Source organism: Loxodonta africana, chromosome 6 (assembly GCF_030014295.1).
Source record: "Loxodonta africana isolate mLoxAfr1 chromosome 6, mLoxAfr1.hap2, whole genome shotgun sequence".
In the NCBI taxonomy this organism is placed as follows: Eukaryota; Metazoa; Chordata; class Mammalia; order Proboscidea; family Elephantidae; genus Loxodonta; species Loxodonta africana.
In genome coordinates, this window is record NC_087347.1 from 32,936,284 (window position 1) to 32,956,815 (window position 20,532).

The following is a 20,532-nucleotide window of genomic DNA, read 5'->3' on the forward strand; positions in this document are numbered from 1 at the left end:
TGTGGAAAAATGAAATGGCCAACAACACACATGAAAAGGCATCAAAATGACAGCACTAAAAACCTATTTATCTATAATTACCCTGAATGTAAATGGACTAAATGCACCAATAAAGAGACAGAGAGTCACAGACTGGATAAAGAAACACGATCCATCTATATGCTGCCTACAAGAGACACACCTTAGACTTAGAGACACAAACAAACTAAAACTCAAAGGATGGAAAAAAGTATATCAAGCAAACAATAAGCAAAAAAGAAGAGGAGTAGCAATATTAATTTCTGACAAAATAGACTTTAAACTTAAATCCTCCACAAAGGACAAAGAAGGACACTATATAATGATAAAAGGGACAATTGATCAGGAAGACATAACCATATTAAATATTTACGCACCCAATGACAGGGCTACAAGATACATAACTCAAATTTTAACAGAATTGAAAAGTGAGATAGACACCTCCACATTTATAGTAGGAGACTTCAACACACCACTTTCGGAGAAGGACAGGACATCCACTAAGAAGCTCAATAGAGACACGGAAGACCTAATTACAACAATCAACCAACTTGACCTCATTGACTTATACAGAACTCTCCATCCAACTGCTTCAAAATATACTTTTTTTTCTAGCGCACACGGAACATTCTCTAGAATAGACCACATATTAGGTCATAAAACAAACCTTTGCAGAATCCAAAACATCGAAATATTACAAAGCATCTACTCAGACCACAAGGCCATAAAAGTGGAAATCAATAACAGAAAAACTAGGGAAAAGAAATCAAATACTTGGAAAATGAACAATACCCTCCTGAAAAAAGACTGGGTTTTAGAAGACATCAAGGAGGGAATAAGGAAATTCTTAGAAAGCAACGAGAATGAAAATACTTCCTACCAAAACCTCTGGGACACAGCAAAAGCAGTGCTCAGAGGTCAATTTATATCGAAAAATGCACACATACAAAAAGAAGAAAGAGCCAAAATCAGAGAACTGTCCCTACAACTTGAACAAATAGAAAGTGAGCAACAAAAGAACCCATCAGGCACCAGAAGAAAACAAACAATAAAAATTAGAGCTGAACTAAATGAATTAAAAACAGAAAAACAGTTGAAAGAATTAACAAAGCCAAAAGCTGGTTCTTTGAAAAAATTAACAAAATTGATAAACCATTGGCTAGACTGACTAAAGAAATGCAGGAAAGGAAACAAATAACCCGAATAAGAAACGAGAAGGACCACATCACAACAGAGCCAAATGACTACAAAAAACTGTACTCTAACAAATTTGAAAACCTAGAAGAAATGGATAAATTCTTGGAACAATACTACCTACCTAAACTAACACATTCAGAAGTAGAACAACTAAATAGACCCATAACAAAAAAAGAGATTGAAACGGTAATCAAAAAACTTCCAACAAAAAAAAGTCCTGGCCCAGACGGCTTCACTGCAGAGTTCTACCAAACCTTCAGAGAAGACTTAACACCATTACTATTGAAGGTATTTCAAAGCACAGAAAAAGACGGAATACTACCCAACTCATTCTATGAAGCTACCATCTCCCTGATACCAAAACCAGGTAAAGACATTACAAAAAAAGAAAATTTTAGACCTATATCCCTCATGAACATTGATGCAAAAATCCTCAACAAAATTCTAGCCAATAGAATCCAACAACACATCAAAAAAATAATTCACCATGATCAAGTGGGATTTATACCAGGTATGCAAGGCTGGTTTAATATCAGAAAAACCATTAATGTAATCCATCACATAAATAAAACAAAAGATAAAAACCACATGATCTTATCAATAGATGCAGAAAAGGCATTTGACAAAGTTCAACACCCATTTATGATAAAAACTCTTACCAAAATAGGAACTGAAGGAAAATTCCTCAACATAATAAAGGGCATCTATGCAAAGCCAACAGCCAATATCACTCTAAATGGAGAGAACCTGAAAGCATTTCCCTTGAGAACGGGAACCAGACAAGGATGCCCTTTATCACCGCTCTTACTCAACATCGTACTTGAAGTCCTAGCCAGGGCAATTAGGCTAGACAAAGAAATAAAGGGTATCCAGATTGGTAAGGAGGAAGTAAAGCTATCACTATTTGCAGATGACATGATCGTATACATGGAAAACCCTAAGGAATCCTCCAGAAAACTACTGAAACTAATAGAAGAGTTTGGAAGAGTCTCAGGTTATAAAATAAACATACAAAAATCACTTGGATTCCTCTACATCAACAAAAAGAACACCGAAGAGGAAATAACCAAATCAATACCATTCACAGTAGCCCCCAAGAAGATAAAATACTTAGGAATAAATCTTACCAAGGATGTAAAAGACCTATACAAGGAAAACTATAAAACTCTGCTACAAGAAATTCAAAAGGACATACTTAAGTGGAAAAACATACCCTGCTCATCATGGATAGGAAGACTTAACATAGTAAAAATGTCTATTCTACCAAAAGCCATCTATACATATAACGCACTTCCGATCCGAATACCAATGTCATATTTTAAGGGGATAGAGAAACAAATCACTAATTTCATATGGAAGGGAAAGAAACCCCGGATAAGCAAAGCATTACTGAAAAAGACGAAGAAAGTGGGAGGCCTCACTCTACCTGATTTCAGAACCTATTATACAGCCACAGTAGTCAAAACAGCCTGGTACTGGTACAACAATAGGCACATAGACCAATGGAACAGAATTGAGAACCCAGATATAAATCCATCCATGTATGAGCAGCTGATATTTGACAAAGGACCAGTGTCAGTTAAGTGGGGAAATGATAGTCTTTTTAACAAATGGTGCTGGCATAACTGGATATCCATTTGCAAAAAAATGAAACAGGAGCCATACCTCACACCATGCACAAAAACTAACTCCAAGTGGATCAAAGACCTAAACATAAAGACTAAAACGATAAAGATCATGGAAGAAAAAATAGGATCAACCCTAGGAGCCCTAATACAGGGCATAAACAGAATACAAAACATTACCAAAAATGATGAAGAGAAACCAGATAACTGGGAGCTCCTAAAAATCAAACACCTATGCTCTTCTAAAGACTTTACCAAAAGAGTAAAAAGACCACCTACAGACTGGGAAAGAATTTTCAGCTATGACATCTCAGACCAGCGCCTGATCTCTAAAATCTACATGATTCTGTCGAAACTCAACCACAAAAAGACAAACAACCCAATCAAGAAGTGGGCAAAGGACATGAACACACATTTCACTAAAGAAGATATTCAGGCAGCCAACAGATACATGAGAAAATGCTCCCGACCATTAGCCATTAGAGAAATGCAAATTAAAACTACGATGAGATTCCATCTCACACCAACTAGACTGGCATTAATCCAAAAAACACAAAATAATAAATGTTGGAGAGGCTGCGGAGAGACTGGAACTCTCATACACTGCTGGTGGGATTGTAAAATGGTACAACCACTTTGGAAATCCATCTGGAGTTATCTTAAACAATTAGAAATAGAACTACCATACAACCCAGAAACCCCACTCCTCGGAATATACCCTAGAGATACAAGAGCCTTCACACAAACAGATATATGCACACCCATGTTTATTGCAGCTCTGTTTACAATAGCAAAAAGCTGTAAGCAACCAAGATGTCCGTCAACGGATGAATGGGTAAATAAATTGTGGTTTATTCACACAATGGAATACTACGCATCGATAAAGAACAGTGACGAATCTCTGAAACATTTCATAATATGGAGGAATCTGGAAGGCATTATGCTGAGCGAAATGAGTCAGGTGCAAAAGGACAAATATTGTATAAGACCAGTATTACAAGATCTTGAGAAATAGAAAAAACGGAGAAGAACACATACTTTTGTGGTTACAAAGCGGGGAGGGAGGGAGGGAGGGAGAGGGCTTTTCATTGATCAATCTGTAGATAAGAACTGCTTTGGGTGAAGGGAAAGACAACACTCAGTACAAGGAAGGTCAGCCTAATTGGACTGGAATAAAAGCAAAGAGGTTTCCAGGATAAAATGAAAGCTTCAAAGGTCAGCGGAGCAGGGGCTGGGGTTTGGGGAACTTGGTTTGAGGGGACTTCTAAGTCAATGGGCAAAATAATTCTATTATGAAAACATTCTGCATCCCACTTTGAATTGTGGCGCCTGGGGTCCTAAATGCCAACAAGCAGCCATCTAAGATACATCAATTGGTCTCAACCCACCTGGAGCAAAGGCAAAGGAAGAACACCAAGGTCACACGACAACTAAGAACCCAAGAGACAGAAAGGGCCACATGAACCAGAGACCTACATTATCCTGAGACCAGAAGAACTAGTTGGTGCCTGGCCACAATTGATGTCTGCCCTGACAGGGAGCACAACAGACAACTGAGGGAGCAGGAGACCAATGGGATACAGTCCCCAAATTCTCATGAAAAGACCATACCTAATGGTATGACTGCGACTAGAGGAATCCCAGAGACAGTGCTCCCCAGAACTTCTGATGGCACAGGACAGGAACCATCCCCGAAGACAAATCATCAGGCATGAAAAGGACTGGTCAGTGGGGGGTGAGAGAGATGCTGATGAAGAGTGAGCTAATTAAATCAGGTGGACACTGGAGAGTGTGTTGGCAACTCTTGACTGGAGGGGGGGATGGGAAGATAGAGAGAGAGGGAAGCTGGCAAAATTGTCACAAAACGAGAGACTGAAAGGGCGGACTCAATAGGGGGAGAGCAAGTGGGAGAAGGGAGTGGGATGTATGTAAACCTACATGTGACACACTGATTGGAATGGTAAATGTTCACTTGAAGCTTAATAAAAATTAATTAAAAAAAAAAAAGATCTTTAGAATTCTCCCCTTAGTAAAGTAACCACATAATTTCACAAGTAGGGGATTTTTTTATAGGATGAAAGTAGAAGCTATTAACCTGTGGCAACAGGTATAAATCAGGACTGTTTGGGACAAATGCAGATAAAGTGTGACCCATAATGTAGAAGAGGACAGGAATACATGCCATTCAATAGAACAAAGAAGTATGAAGGGTTCTGTGCCTGAGAGGGAGCAGGAGACACACAAGGTCAGATATAAGGATCCTGAATCATCTCCTAAGCTAAAAATCAAAGCGGGCTAGTTGGAACCAAAAGACACATAAAGCCTGATCATTTGAGAATACTCCAAGTATAGAGTGAACTTTCTCCTAGTGTCTGAGGGAACAGCCCCTTAAAGAGACCTTCATATTCTGCACTGTGTGTAAAAAAAAACATGGCACCTTCCAGATGGTGGTTGAAAATTGCCTGAAGGAAGTGTGCCTATGCAGATGGACCTTAAGTTATTTCCAGATTGTTCAGGGCTTGTATTTGTAGTATAGAGAAATCAAAAGTCTCTACAAGCCTCAGTGGGGTATATGGAAATGTTAACATTTGAAGTACTGGACCGTAAAGAGGACCATGGTCAGAACAACGGGGCCACAGATGTTAAGGACATCACAAACAGATGCAATGACAGGGGCCTGGGACTTAAAAAAAAAGGTATATTTGGTTTGTATACAAAAGAACCACCCAGAACCATGCACCTCAGCCCCAGGAATATGACCAAACCACTCACACTGCATTGGAAAGTGAAGACCAACAGGACAGCAAGTATACTACAGGCCATATGGACACATAAGTATCCCCTATATCAGGAACCATCTGGAGAGGAGGATCCAATTGAAGGAAGAAAATTAACACAATTAGAAAATTTTTTTAGCTAGTCAGTTAATACAACATTCAACATTCCAACGACCAAAGATGCTGTTTTAACCCAGAAAGATATGGATAGTCTTTAACAGGCAAGTTATGTTTTCTTTTGCCTTCAGCAGGACAAGGATGAAATAAAATCAGTTGCAGATAATAAAATTTCAGCTTTTGGACATCTGAATAATAGTATGTAAAATTTAACCCTGCCTCATAGAGAGAATACTTTCAGCCTTTTAACATGTTTTCATTTAGATACATATCAATCATAAGGCAAGCAACTCTATTCCTGTCTGAGAGGAAACAGCCAGATATATAAAATGGGCAGAATGTTTACACGGCTACTTTGTAGCACAGCTGGGACTCACACACCACTCCCAATTCTCAGTTCTTTCGATCAAAGCAATGACGACCAGAAGTTCGAAGATTGTATGTGGCCTAAATAATATGGCCTCTGATCTAACTTTGGGAATTCCGTTCATTTTTTAGATAGGAGAACTGAAAGGCTTTATAGGAAGTTAACTTAGCCCTAATGATTTAGCAGATCAGAGGCTAGAAAGAGCAGAAGTAGAAATAAATGATCTGGAGGCGAATACTGGCACTTGCCAGCATGGATGCCTGGAAGGCCCAGGGAGCCTTGAGGAGAGAAAGATGAGTCTGAGTGGTCCGTCAAGATGCCAAGTATGTACAGTCACTTGGGACTGTATCGGCAGGTGATTAACAAACTCCACCTGGAAGAATAATACGGAGATAAGCATGGACCAGGAGAACTTAAAGAAAGTTTAAGATGGGCACGGTTATGTGTTTAAGACTATGCATTTATGTTCTATCAATACTGAATGTTTCTTCTACTTAGTGTTGTAAAAGCAGACCTAAATGTACGCTAGAAATGAATATTGGGTATCATAGATTGTGGACAGTGTGTAACGCTGCCTTCAGCCAGTACTTGATTGGATATGCTAAACCGTGAACTAGGATTTGCCTGAAGGAAACACAGGCTGTTTGAATGCAGTAGCCCCTGTGTAGAGAGTGGGGGCTTAGGCCCAAAACCTGAACGCCACCCAGATATTGCATTTGAAAAGACATGCAAAACCACCCATAACTGCTGAGAGAATGAAAGATTTGCATTTGAAGGACGAACTTACAGAGTAAGTTGCTGTTTTGCTTTTTGAATTTCAGCAAGTAGTTTGTTGTCAGATACATTGAGGCAGGAAAAGTCTGTCCACCAGAAGGAGCCCCCTTCCAGGCCTGGAAGTTAAAGGGAGCTGGCAAGTAGACAGTTTGATCTGCTCGCTTTTGGTGACCACCTGGGCCCACTCAATGAATAGAAGTGGGGGAAATACAGCAGTAAAGAGATGGGCTGAGGTTGGACATGTTCCATTGGCTCTCACCAACATACCCCACAGAGGCTAGGGATGAGAGAGGAAGGTATGGCTGGTCAGAAGTAAAAGGATTTGTTGGACTTCTGAAGTTTACAAGTGGAATCCACTAACCTAGCCCATGGGGGCTAGGAATGAGAGTGTGTGAAGGGGCTGTCTGAAGTGCCAAGAGGTGTGTGTGAACTCTTGAGCCTAAGGCTGCTACCCATTGTGACCTAGCTTGGATGGCTAGGGATGAGCTGACCAGAACCAAACTGAATGAAGAGAAAGATGTTTGACACTGAACTGGTATTGACTGCTGCAATTTGATGGCTTGCTCTGGAGTGGACTTTGCTTATGGATGCAGATGCTCAAAGTTTCAACTGGAACAGACGGTTCTTCAAGTCCAAAGAACATGCTTAGCATGTCTCCCCAGTACTGGTTTGATAGGGAAGGGCAATTTAAACCTTGACTGCCTAAAACGGGGGGAGATAAATGCATGAAGTGGCTGGCTTACAGGCTTTTTTGAGTGTGCTTACATTAAATGAGGGGACAAGGGCAAACCCCACTGAATAGGTTCTACTTTTCCTGATGAAAATAGGGAAGAGAGGGTGGGGGAAGATGCTGACAGGATTGTATGGTTCAGCTGTGAGTGCTGTTAACAGGGTTAATTGTGATTGTAAAAACTGTAATTGTAGAAGCTGTAAGTATAAAAGAGTGGAATGGGGGAGGCACCGCTGGACGTGAGTACACCAGCCAAACATAAAGTCCCTTAAAGGTTTTGATATGTTAATAATGTGTGAGTCTCAGAGCAAGGGAATAATCTTCTCTCAGTTAAATTTTATCAGAGGTCAGAAACAGTGAAGATGAGACGACTTTTGGAGAACCTGATCAGATCAGATGGAAACCTGGAGCAGACCTGAATGGCTGGTACCCGAATAACCTCACCCTGTGGACTGTTTGCCCTTTTGAAAGACTAATTGTTAAAGACTGTTTTGGACTGTAAAATGATGGGGAGGGGGAAGTTATCCTCCAAATACGAAACACCCATGGCTAGAAAAGCCAGGGGGTGGCCTGTGTTGCGATTAATTACTTTTGTGTGTGGCCTTCCTAGCCATGGTCTTGTAACTCCCACCCAGGTGATTGTGTGATAAGGTAATTGTGGTCTACGAAGGGGATCTGTCAGTTCTGCCTTAAAAGAGAACCAATTCCAGAGCAGAGAGGAGGAGCCCATCACCACCAAGGAAGGTGAGACTAACACGAGAGACCCAGCAGCAGGAGAAGGCATGGTGGGCTTCCTGGCCAGCAGAAAGAGAAGCTGAATGCCTTTCAGTAGAAACTGAGGGCTAGGGAGAGGCGTGCCTGCGAGCACAGTTGGGAAGAGGCTGTCCTGATGGAAGAACTGTATCCTGAGTGTTCGTGAGCCCGAATTGTAACCGCTACTTCCCTAATAAACCCCATAATTGTAAGTATAGTCTGTGAGTTCTGTGTGACCATTGCAATGAATTATCAAACCCAGTAGAGAGTGCAGTGGGAGGGAAGGTTGCTGTCAAAATTGGTAGAGATGGCACAAAGAGGCTGTCTGACCTTCACTTCATAGGAATCACCCTTGGGCTATTGATCTTAGTTCTCCTTCTCACCTGTGAGGTTGGAGGAAGTCAAACACCTCCCCTCCATGCCATTTTTACACGTCTTACCAACAGAATTATTCAAGAAAGAGTATTGCCATCATGCAAGATTTTTAGCTAATTAAATTTGGCCAAAACCAACAATCTCCAGAAAAAAAAAAAAAAAATGTTAAGCATAGCTGTAGTTTTACACTTCCTAGTAAATTGTTTAGAGATTTTTAATGTATCCCATAATTTTTTTTCTTGAATTCTACGCCTGCTAAGCCTAGGCCTATGATACCTAAAGGGTGTCATCCACTAGCAAAAATGAGTAAGAATCAAATCGGTAACAAGACTTGTCAAATATTCATTTGAGGAGACTAAGAGTAAGTTTTTATTCATTATCTCATAGAAGATTCACAATGATCTTAAAAAGTAGGTCTTGTGGCTACATTTTACATACGAGAAACCTAAGCTCTAATTGTTCAAGTAACTGACTAAAGTCAATGGTTATAGCTGTCAAAGCTGGTCTGAGTTCTTCCACTAACTACACTTTAATGATATCCTATAAATTCATATTTTAATTAATCTTTAATAATACTTCTTATAGGTTTAAAATGAATAAAATACTTTTCTGAATGTTTTCCAATGAATCCTTTTTGAAATACGAAACTTGATGGAAATTTTTAAAAATTTATATCATGCACAAAACCAATATTTCTATTTATGTTATTTTTAAAAATGGTTTGAGGTACCTTTGACTGTCTTTTTACCTGCCCAAGTGCTCTGTCTCTTTCCAAGGAGGTGAGCATTTTCTCTTTCAGTAAAGTGTGGTGCTTCTCATGTAACACCCTTATAGTTGGCTCATAAGATGCATAATGTAACTTCAATCTATGAAAAATAAAAGGGCAATTGCATCTCAAAGGGCAATTGAGTTAAATCAGTAACTTCCATCTAATATCTAAACCTTATTTTGTTTTCTTTTTTTTCTTTGCATTGGAATAAAAAATGAATAACCATATAAAGGTCAACACACCAGAGCCAAGAAACACAAAAAATGTTATTTGGCATGCAACTTCAATACAATCTGCTGCGGGGAGGGATTCACATTTGTCTTGAGTTAACTAGTTCTCCATTTCCTACTACCACATTTTGCTGTACTCAAGAATGTACTGCTATTCACTGAGATTAAAAAAACTGCAGTTCCTTAAATCAATTCTGAAAATTTTTCAAAAACACAAGGGCTACAAACTAGATGATTAAACAGAACAGTGTCATTCACATCAATATAAACTACAGGATGGTCTTCAAAACAAGTTTGATTAACCTCATATTCAGAAAATTTAAATATAAAATATTTTAGACATCTCACAGAAAAAAATAACTCAGCTTATGATAGAAACACATTTAAAATTTTGTTTTATTTGAAAATGCTTTCAATGCTTTTTTACTGAAGTATAAAGTCTTAAGTGCTACATTTCAGAGAGTTCTGAGAAATACACACATCCATGTAAAGCACATGTAATCAAAATATAGAATGTTTCCAACACCCCCAGAAGATTCTAGAACTTCATATACTTAGAATCATTGAATTATGTTCTCTTTTAAGCCTGGCTTCTTTTACCCAACATGTTTTCTAGATTCATAAATATTGTTGAATATATCGGTGTTTTATTCCTTTTCATTGTGAATATTGTTCCCTTGTATAAAGATCCTACACAGTATTTGACCAATATACTGTTGATGAACATCAGAGCTGTTTTCAGTTCGGCATTATAATGAATAAGGCTGGTATGAACAGTCTCGTATGAGTCATGGTTTGGTCATCTGTCTTCATTTCTCTTAGGTAGATATCTAGGAGTGGAATGGCTGGGTTGCAATTTATACTTTCATCAGCAATATATGAAAGTCCTGTTACTCTACCTCCTTGCCAATATTTGATGATGATCCATCTAGTTAGAGTTTATCAATTGTATTACCTTTTCAAATAACCAGCATTTGAATTTGATTTGTTACGTGTTTCCCACTTGCTATTTTATTGATTTTTGTTTTTTTCTTTCTTTCTTTGTATTTAATTAGCTCTTTTTTGAGTTTCTAAGGTGAGATAGTAGATGTTTTAAAACATTCTTCTTTCCTAATACAAGCATTCAAAGCTATAACTTTCACGTTAAGCATTATTTTGGCTGCATTCCACAAGTGTTGCTATGCTGCATTTTCAATCATTCAGTTAAAAATATTTTCTCATTTCTTTCTTTGATCTGTGGGTTATTTAGAAGTATGTTCCTTAATTTTGACATATTTGGGGATTTTCCAGAGCTGTTGTTATTTATTTCAAATTTAACACGGTTGTGGTCAGAGAACATGCTTTGTATGTCATCAGTTCTTTAAAATTTATAGAGACTTGTCTTATGGTCCAACATATAATCATTTTTGTGAAGGTTCCATATGCCCTTGAAAGGTCCAAAGAGAATTCAAGAAATGCCACTAGGCTTAATTGATTGATAATGTTGTACAAGTCTTCTAGAGACTTAGAAAATGTATGCCAATTTTTTTTTTCAAACAATTATTAAACGAGAGTGTTAAAAATCTACAACTGTGGGAATATCTATTTGATCCTTTCAGTTTTAACAGACTTTGCTTCATATTTGCAGCTCATGTGTATTTAATATGTCATCCTGATGAACTGACTCCTTTATCAATATGAAATGCTCCCTCTTTTGCTCTGGTAATATTGATCCTTAAGTCTAATTTACCTGACATTTTTTTTTTTTTTTTAATATGGTTACCAGAGCTTTCTTACACTTAAGGTTGATGTAGCACATCCTGCACCATTTTTCACTTTTAGAAGGTCAGCAAAAAAGAGGAAGACCCTCAACAAGATGGATCAACACAGTGGCTACAATGGGCTCAAACATAGTAACAATCATGAGGATGGCACAGGATAGGGCAGTGTTTCCTTCAGTTGTACACAGGGTTGCTATAAGTCAGAACCAACTCAACGGTGCCTAACAACATGTTTCATATTTCATCGTGTTTTATATTCACAGTGTGCCTTTTGTAAATAGCATATATTTGGTTCTTGCTTCTTAAACCAGTCTCATCTGTCTTTTAACTGTAGTGTTTAGCCCATTTGTATTTACTGAAATTATTGATACAGGAGCTCTGGTGGCCCAGTGGTTAGTGCTCAGCTGCTACCCAAAGGCTGGTGGATAGAACTCACCAGCCACTGCACTGAAGAAAAAGGTGGCACTCTGCTTCTGTAAACATTTACAGCCTTGGAAACTGCTTTAGGCTGGGTTCTCTAGAGGAGCAAAACCAGTAAAGCATACATACACAAATATATAAAAATATAGAGAGAGGTTTATTTTGAGAAAATGGCTCACACAGTTGTGGAAGCTATCAAGTCCCAAATCCATGTGTCAGGCACCAGGCTAGAGGCTTCTCCTGACTCATGCGGTTGCAGGGGCTGACAAACCTAAAATCTGCAGGTCAGGCAGAAGGCTGCTGGCTCACTGGGTTGTGGGAGCTGGCAAATTCCCAAATCTGCAGGTTAGGGGCCAGACTGCTAGCCCACATCCCAAGAACCAGAGATCAGAGGATTACAAGTAAGATTCAGGATTGACTGGGTGCAAGCTTTGCTAGAACTTCTATACATACTGGATGCAGCCCACACCCCCAAGGAAACTACCCTAACATCACACCACAAAATGAAGGATAATTACATAATAATCAGAATCATGGCCTAGCCAAGTTGACACATAGTTCACCCCCTGACAGCTTGGTACCTGTATACATCTCCTTAGACCATACATAAACTCTAAAAAAAAAAAAAAAAAAGCAATTTTAAAGTCATACTTGTACCTAACATGATATAACTAACGTGTACAATTGAAAACATACTGGCCCCATTTGTACCTTATAGTTTATAAGTAATGGGATAAAGGAGGGAAGAAAACAAAAACATTTGAAATATATTCAAACTGTTTGATTATTATGTCTGTTATAGTGATAAAGCCCTGGTGGCGCAGTGGTTAAAAGCTCAGGCTACTAACCAAAAGGTTGGCAGTTCGAATCTACCAACTACACCTTGGAAACCCTTTGGGACAGTTCTACTCTGTCCTATAGGGTCTCTGAGTAGGAATCGAGTCGATGGCAACGAATTTGATTTTTTTTTTTTTTTTTGGTTACGGTGATCTGTGATCTCTGATGTTGCTACTGTAATTGTTTGGGGGCACCACGAACCACGCCCGTATAAGAAGACCTTGGTAAGTGTTGTGTGTGTTCTTACTGCTCCAACAACTGGCTGTTTCCCATCTCTCTCCCTCTCCTCAGGCCTCCCTATCCCCTGAGACACAACAATACTGAAATGAAGCCAATTAATAACCCTACAAGGGCCTCTAAGAGTTCAAGTAAAAGGAACAGTCACATGTCTCTTACTTTAAATCAAAAGCTTAAAATGATTAAGCTTTGTGAGGAAGGCATGTTGAAAGCTGAGATAGGCTGAAAGCTAGGTATCTTGTGCCAAACAGTTAGCTAAGTTGTGAATGCAAAGGAAAAGTTCTTGAAGGAAATTAAATGTGCTACTCCAGCACTGGGTTTTTTACTGGGTTTACTCCAGTGAACACACGGATAAGAAAGCGAAATGGCCTTATTGCTGATGTGGAGAAGGTTTTAGTGGTCTGGACAGAAAATCAAATCAGCCAGAGTATTCCCTTAAGCCAAAGTCTAATCCATAGCAAGGCCCTAACTCTCTTCAATTGTATGAAGCCTGAGAGGTGAGGGAACTGCAGAAGAAAAGTTTGAAGCTAGCAGAGGTTGGTTCATGAGGTTTAAGAAGCCATCTCTATCACAGAAAAGTGCAAGGTAAAGAAATGCTGATGTTGAAGCTGCTGCAAGTTATCCAGAAGGTCTAGCTAAGATAATTGATGAAGGTGGCTGTAGTAAATAACAGATTTTCAAGGTAGATGAAACAGCCTTATATTGGAAGATGATGCCATCGAGGACTTTCATAGCTAGAGAGAAGTCAATACTTGGCTTCAAAGTTTCAAAGGACAGGCTGACTGGCTTGTTAGGGGCCAATGCAGCTGGTGACTTTAAGTTGAAGCCAATGTTCATTTGCCATTCCAAAAATCATAGGGCCCTTCAGAATTACATTAAATCTACTTTTCCTGTGCTCTGTAAACGGAACAAAACCTGAATGACAGCACATCTGTATACCACATGGTTTTCTGAATATTTGAAGCCCACTGTTCAGCCCTACTGCTCAGAAAAAAAGATTCCTTTCGAAATATTACTGCTTATTGGCAATGTGCCTAGTCACCCAAGATTTTTGATGGGGATGTACAAGGAGATTAATGTTGTTTTCATGCCTGCCAACCCAACATCCCTTCTGTAGCCCATGGATCAAGGATTAATTTTGAGTTTCAAGTCTTATTATTTAAGAAATACATAGCTTCCATATATAATGATGCCTCTGATGGATCTGGGCAAAGTAAATTGAAAACCTCTAGAAAGGATTTACCATTCTAGATGCCGTTAAGAACATTCATGATACACGAGAGGGGGTCAAAATATCAACATTAACAGGAGTTTGGAAGAAGCTGATTCTAACCCTCATGGATGACTTTGAGGGGTTCAAAACTTCAGTGGAGGAAGTAACTGCAGATGTGGTGGAAATAACAAGAGAACTAGAATTAGAAGTGGAGCCTGAAGATGTGACTGAATTGCTGCAATCTCCTGGTAAAATTTTAATGAATGAGGAGTTGCTTCTTATGGATGAGCACAGAAAGTGGTTTCTTGAGATGCAATCTACTGGTGAAAATGCTGTGAACACTGTTGCAATGACAACAAAGGATTTAGAATATTACATAAACATAGTTGATAATGCTGCAGCAAGTTCAAGAGGATTGACTCCAGTTTTGAAAAAAGTTCTGTGGGTAAAATGCTATCAAACAGCATTATGTGCTACAGAGAAATCTTTCGTAAGAGGAAAAGTGAATTGATTCAGCAAACTTCATTGTCATATTTTAAGGAATTGCCACAGCCACCCTAACCTTCAGCAACCACCACCCTGATCAGTCAGGAGCCATCAACGTCCAGACAAGACTCTCCACCAGCAGAAAGATTATAACTCACTGAAGGGTCAGATGATGATTAACACTTTTTAGCAATAGAGTATTTTTTAATTAAGGTATATGCGTTGTTTAATTGCCTTATATGCATGCAAAAGCTGGACAATGAATAAGGAAGAACAAAGAAGAATTGATGGCTTTGAATTATGGCATTGGCAAAGAATAGTGAATATACCATGGACTGCCAGAAGAACGATCAAGTCTGTCTTGGAAGAAGTAGAGCCAGAGTGTTCCTTGGAAGAGAGGATGACAAGACTTTGTCTCACGTACTGTGGACATATTATCAGGAAGGACCATTCCCTGAAGAGGGACATCATGCTTGGTAATGTACAGGGTCAGCAAAAAAGAGGAAGACCCACGATGTGACGGACTGACACAGTGGCTGCAACAACAGGCTCAAACGTAGCAATGACTATGAAGATGGCTTAGGACTGGCAGTGTTTCATTCTGTTGTGCATATAGGGTCACTATGAGTTGGAGCTGACTCGACAGCACCTGACAACAATAACATTGTTTTTATAGACATAACGCTACTGCACACTTAATAGACTACAAATATCACTGTTGTGGTGACTCTTATAAATGTGGAAAAAGTGATAGCCAACACTCGGCCATGGGTTAATGCCTCAGTGGCCCTGGCAGACCATAGAAAATGGACTCCACAACACCATAGTAATTCTATTCTATAGCAATAGCCCCATCCACAAAAGGTCATGTGGCTGTTTACTTGGGTGACTGTACACTGGGGGAAGGAATTGCCATTGATATACAGATACCCAACACAACATCATGGCCCTTCTGTTAGAATATGGACCTACAGGGTCCAAGTAATAAATGGAGTTTTGGCTAAAGTCTGGCTCACAATGGGCTTACTGGGTCCATTGAACCACCAAGTGGTCAATTCCACAGTAAAAACCAAAAAAACCAAACCCACTGCCATCGAGTCCATTCCGACTCATACCGACCCTATAGGACAGGGTAGAACAGCCCCGTAGAGTTTCCGAGGAGCGCCTGGCGGATTCAAACTGCTGACCTTTTGCTTAGCAACTGTAGCACTTAACCACTATTCCAGCAGGGTTTCCAATTCCACAGTACTGAAGTAAAAATTTGAATTGATATTCTTGGCAGTTGGAGTAATCTTCACCTTGGGTCCTTTGTGCTATAAGACCTATCAGAGTGGGCAAGACCAAGTAGAAACTTCTGAAACTTCCCCCACCTCCAGCCTCTTGAGATTCCAAAACCATGTATGATATGTTGCTTAATATTGTCGAACAGGTTCTGTTTGACTTTTTTTTCTCAGAGGCTCTTTCATCTCTTTTCAGTTTTTTTTTCCCTTTCTTTTTATGATTCAGTTTGATTATTTTCTATTTTTCTCACTTCGTATTCACTAACCTTTTCTTCTGCAATGTCCAATCTTCTAATAATAAGACCATTTAGTAAATTTTCATTGAAAATATTGTTTTTCAGTTCTAGAAATTCCATTTGGATCTTTCTCTTTAAAGTTTTCATTTCACTTATGAAGTTTCCCACCTGCTCACTCATAATATTCATCATTTTCCTTAAATCCCTAAACATTTCTTAATAGTTATTTTAAAGTCTTCATATGCTAATTATATTATTTTTGCTATCTCTGGGACTGTTTTTTCATTTTTTATTTTCTGGTCACCAGATACTTTCTGCTCCTTTATATATATGTATATATATATTTTTATTATTATATGTTGGACATACATACATTATTTGTCTGGATTTTGTTATCTTCCTTTAAAGAGTTTTGTTCTGGCTTTGTTACTAATGGGTCAATTTAAGTCTCTCAAGGTTTGCTTTTATGTTTTTGTTTTTATGGCAAGTTTAAAGTAGTCCCTTCCCTAGGACTAGAATAATCCTCCTAAGGTGTAGCTTATTAAGGGTCTTAACTAGATTCTCAGAGTACTGAGAATATTGAGAGTAATGAGGTCCCTCCATTGTAGGTGATTAGAACTCCTACACCTCCCAGCACTATGCAACCTCCATTTTGCTCACATCTTCCCAGGAGCTGTTTTTTGCCAGTCCCCATATTCTTGCACCCTGTACTTCCACAACTTAGCATTTAACCAAAGACTAAGGGGAACCACTACAGAGATTTCCTGACTTCCTTTTCATATACCTTTCTCATTTCAGGTATCTTGTCCTGTAAATGCCATCCCATTGTGAAGTTCTTAACCCTGATATCTGGCCCATCTGCTGAGCATGACCACTTTATTCTTCTTCGGTTCTACCTTGCTGCACTGTGATCTCAAAAGTACCTCAAGGCAGGAAGCTGGGGTGATCATGCTGCTCACTCTGTGTGTGTCTTCCTTCTTTTAGGCATCACAGGCCTGAGCTGTCAATTTTCCAACATCTTAAAAAAATAATTGCTTCATATATTTTGCCCAGTTTTGTAGTTCTTTATGGTTGGAAAGCTAGTCCACACTTCTTACTTTCACTGCCCAAAGCAGAAGTCCCCCAAAATAATTTTAAATGATATCCTACTAAAGTATTAGAACAGTAGTCCTCATTTTGTGCAATAAATATTTTCATTAAAGTATTTATGAAAGCCATTTATTTGGAAATAGCATTTTCTATTAACATAATTTATGATTATACTTCACTGATAACAGCAATAAAACCTAGCAGTACCTTTACATTATACATTCATGTAATGTATGTTAATTCTACCATACTCAACAAAGTGATGTGGAGAGAGTAATAAAAATAAAAGTATAAGTAGTATGTACAATACTATCCTTCCATTCCACTTAATGAGCTTAACCTAACCCACTGCCGTCCTTAGCATATATATATATTTCTTTCCATACACTACGCACTTCCATAAACATTATACGTTAATAGACATATATCCTGGTAAAGAGTTGTATACACAAAGCCATGCATACTATAATTTGTGGACAATTTAAGGAAAATTTCAGCAATACAGGTTTTCCTTTATTTACTGACTTTGGCATCTGCTTTATGAGATACACTCAACAATTATCTGTTCAAAGAATAAGCAATACATAGGATATCACTGGAATACAGCAAAAAAACAACTCAGAGAAATGTTTAATAGTTTGAAAGGATATATCCTTTTAATAAGTTTCACAAGTACCACACAGTTCATCTGTTTGCAAGTTCTAATTTTTGGTATTGACAGTTCTGAAAATAAGTATACTCATAATACAAAATAAATGATACATGAGAAATATTGTAAAATTGATAAGTAAAATCAATGAATTATCAAACTGTCAGTTAAAGAAGTTACAGGAAAAAAAAATAAGGTCAACTTTTAACGGTTTCCATAAAAGGAAATACGGATACACAACGGAAATATCTAAGTACAATATCACACAGAGGAATCAAATCTTAACTTTGCCTGGCATCAGAAATACTCCTCCCACATTGTTGGGCGTGAAACCATGGTCATGAAACATTTTATGTACAAACTATCAAATGGGAGATTGATTTGCTCTGTAAACTTCCACATAAAGCACAATTGGGAAAAAAAAAAACTCCTATTTCCCTGATTTATTACACAATGGCAGTTGTTAGACAAGATTTTCAATGGTGATTTGCTTACTCGATTTGCAGTGTTTGTGCTTGCGCATGTGCGTGTGTATGTGTGTGTGTGTGACTCTGATGGAATTGTTGAAATTTTCTTCTAGGTCCTTACAAAATGCATGTTAGTGATTCATCCAGATGGTTAAATGGAGACATTACTCTTAATGATAAATGTAGAAACAAAGGCTATCTGAATATATGCCAAGCAGGTTGGATTACAATGGTCGTGGGTTTCTTCGCCAGGGTCCCCAAGATAACAAAATATGGAGATAAAATGCATAATCTGAAAATGCTGGGTTTTTGCACTCTAAGAAACTTAACATATATAATTTTGAACAATTGTTGTTGTTAGGTATGGCTGAGTTGATTCAGTGTACAACAGAAAGGAAACACTCCCCGGTACTGCACAATCCTTATAATCATTGTTATGCTTGAGCCCACTGTTGCAGCCACTATGTCAATCCATTTCTTTGAAGGTCTTCCTCTCTTTTGCTGATCCTCTACCAAGCATGATGTCCTTCTCCAGGGACTGGTCCCTCCTGATAACATGTCCCAGGTATGTGAGACAAAGTCTCACCATCCTTGCTTCTGGTTGTACTTCTTCCAAGCCAGATTTGTTCATTCTTTTGGCAGTCCACGGTATATTCAACATTCTTCACCAACACAATAATTCAAAGGTATCTGTTCTTCGATCTTCCTTATTCACTGTCCAGCTTTCACATGCACAAGAGGCTACTGAAAATATCATGGCTTGGGTCAGATGCACCCTAGTCCTTAAAATGAAATCTTTACTTTTTAACACTTCAAAGAAGTCTTTTGCAGCAGATTTGCCCAATGCAATGCGTCTTTTGATTTCTTGACTGCTGCCTCCATGAGCATTGATTGTGGATCCAAGTAAAATGAAATCCTTGACGTCAGTCTTTTCTCTATCATGATTCAGTTGTGAGGACTTTTGTTTTCTTAATGTGTGAGGTCAATAAGTGCTTCAAGTACTCTTCGATTTCAGCAAGCAAGGTTGTGTCATCTGCATATAGCAGGTTGTTAATGAGTCCTCCTCCAATCCTGATGCCCCATTCTTCTTATAGTCCAGCTTCTCAGATTATTTTCTCAGCATCCAGGCTAGAGCCTCAAAACATAGGCCAGAGACTCAACATAGGCTAGAGACTCAAAAAACAAGTGAAATGATATGGCAATGTACCAAAGAGTATACCATCAAGAAGCAACAGTAGGGAACTATGTTTCAGCTGCCAAAATCATAGGCAAAGATGCTCTCAAACGGCCATAAACACAAGTACTGAAGTACTGAAGTCTGTATGTATTAGGACAAGGAGTGGGAGCAGGGTAAAGTTTCTTCTTTTCTTTTTTTTTTGTCTGTAAATTTTTCTTTATATCATGCTTTCGTACAAAGTTAAAGCTATTAAGCTGTGGTCAGCAAACTTACCCTGTAATATAATTGACACTTAAAATCCTGCTACAAGGAAACGCAGTCCATATTTCCTCTTAATTTCCTCAGATAATGCCCTGCCTTCCGTAAGTGGGAAGAAAGCAAGGTATTCTGGACATTTAAATTTTATGTCCCTCTTTATCCTGTTTGCTGTTGTTGTGTGTCATTGAGTTGATTCTGACTCTTAGAGACCCTATATGACAGAGTAGAACTGCCCCGCAGGGTTTCCTAGGCTGAATTTTTTTCTTTTTCTAAATTTTATTTTGTTGTTGGTGTTAAGAATATACACAGCAAAACTATACCAATTCAACAGTTTCTACATATACAATTTCATGACACTGATTACATTCTTCCAGTTGTGCAACCATTCTCACCATCCTTTTCTGAGCTGTTCCTCCCTCATTAACATAAACTCATTGCTCCTTAAAATTCCTATCTAATCTTTTGAGTTGCTGTTGTCAAAATTTGACCCCGTATAGATAGTCCATAAAAAAGCATAATGCTCAAGGCACACTGTTTTTTATTAGTTGAGCTAAACTATTGTTCGGTTTTAAGATGACTTCAGGGGATATTTTCAGTTGAAAGTTTAAAGGCTAAATGTTTAAATTAATATAATGCCTCTTTTGAAGCGGTGCTTTATTCCGATGGAGGTTCAACTTAAGAAAAATCAGAA

At 38.5% G+C, this 20,532-nt stretch overlaps 1 protein-coding gene across 6 annotated transcripts in view; it reads right to left on the reverse strand.

Moving 5' to 3' along the window:
* The window catches only part of LOC111747568 (sperm-associated antigen 16 protein-like), an 803,762-nt gene that overhangs the window by 701,681 nt on the left and 81,549 nt on the right, over window positions 1-20,532 (reverse strand). For all 6 annotated transcript variants that reach the window (XM_064286709.1, XM_064286706.1, XM_064286707.1 and 3 more), the window contains one exon: window positions 9,464-9,599. In XM_064286709.1, coding sequence (XP_064142779.1) covers window positions 9,464-9,599 — 136 coding nt within the window. The remainder of the gene's footprint in view (window positions 1-9,463; window positions 9,600-20,532) is intronic.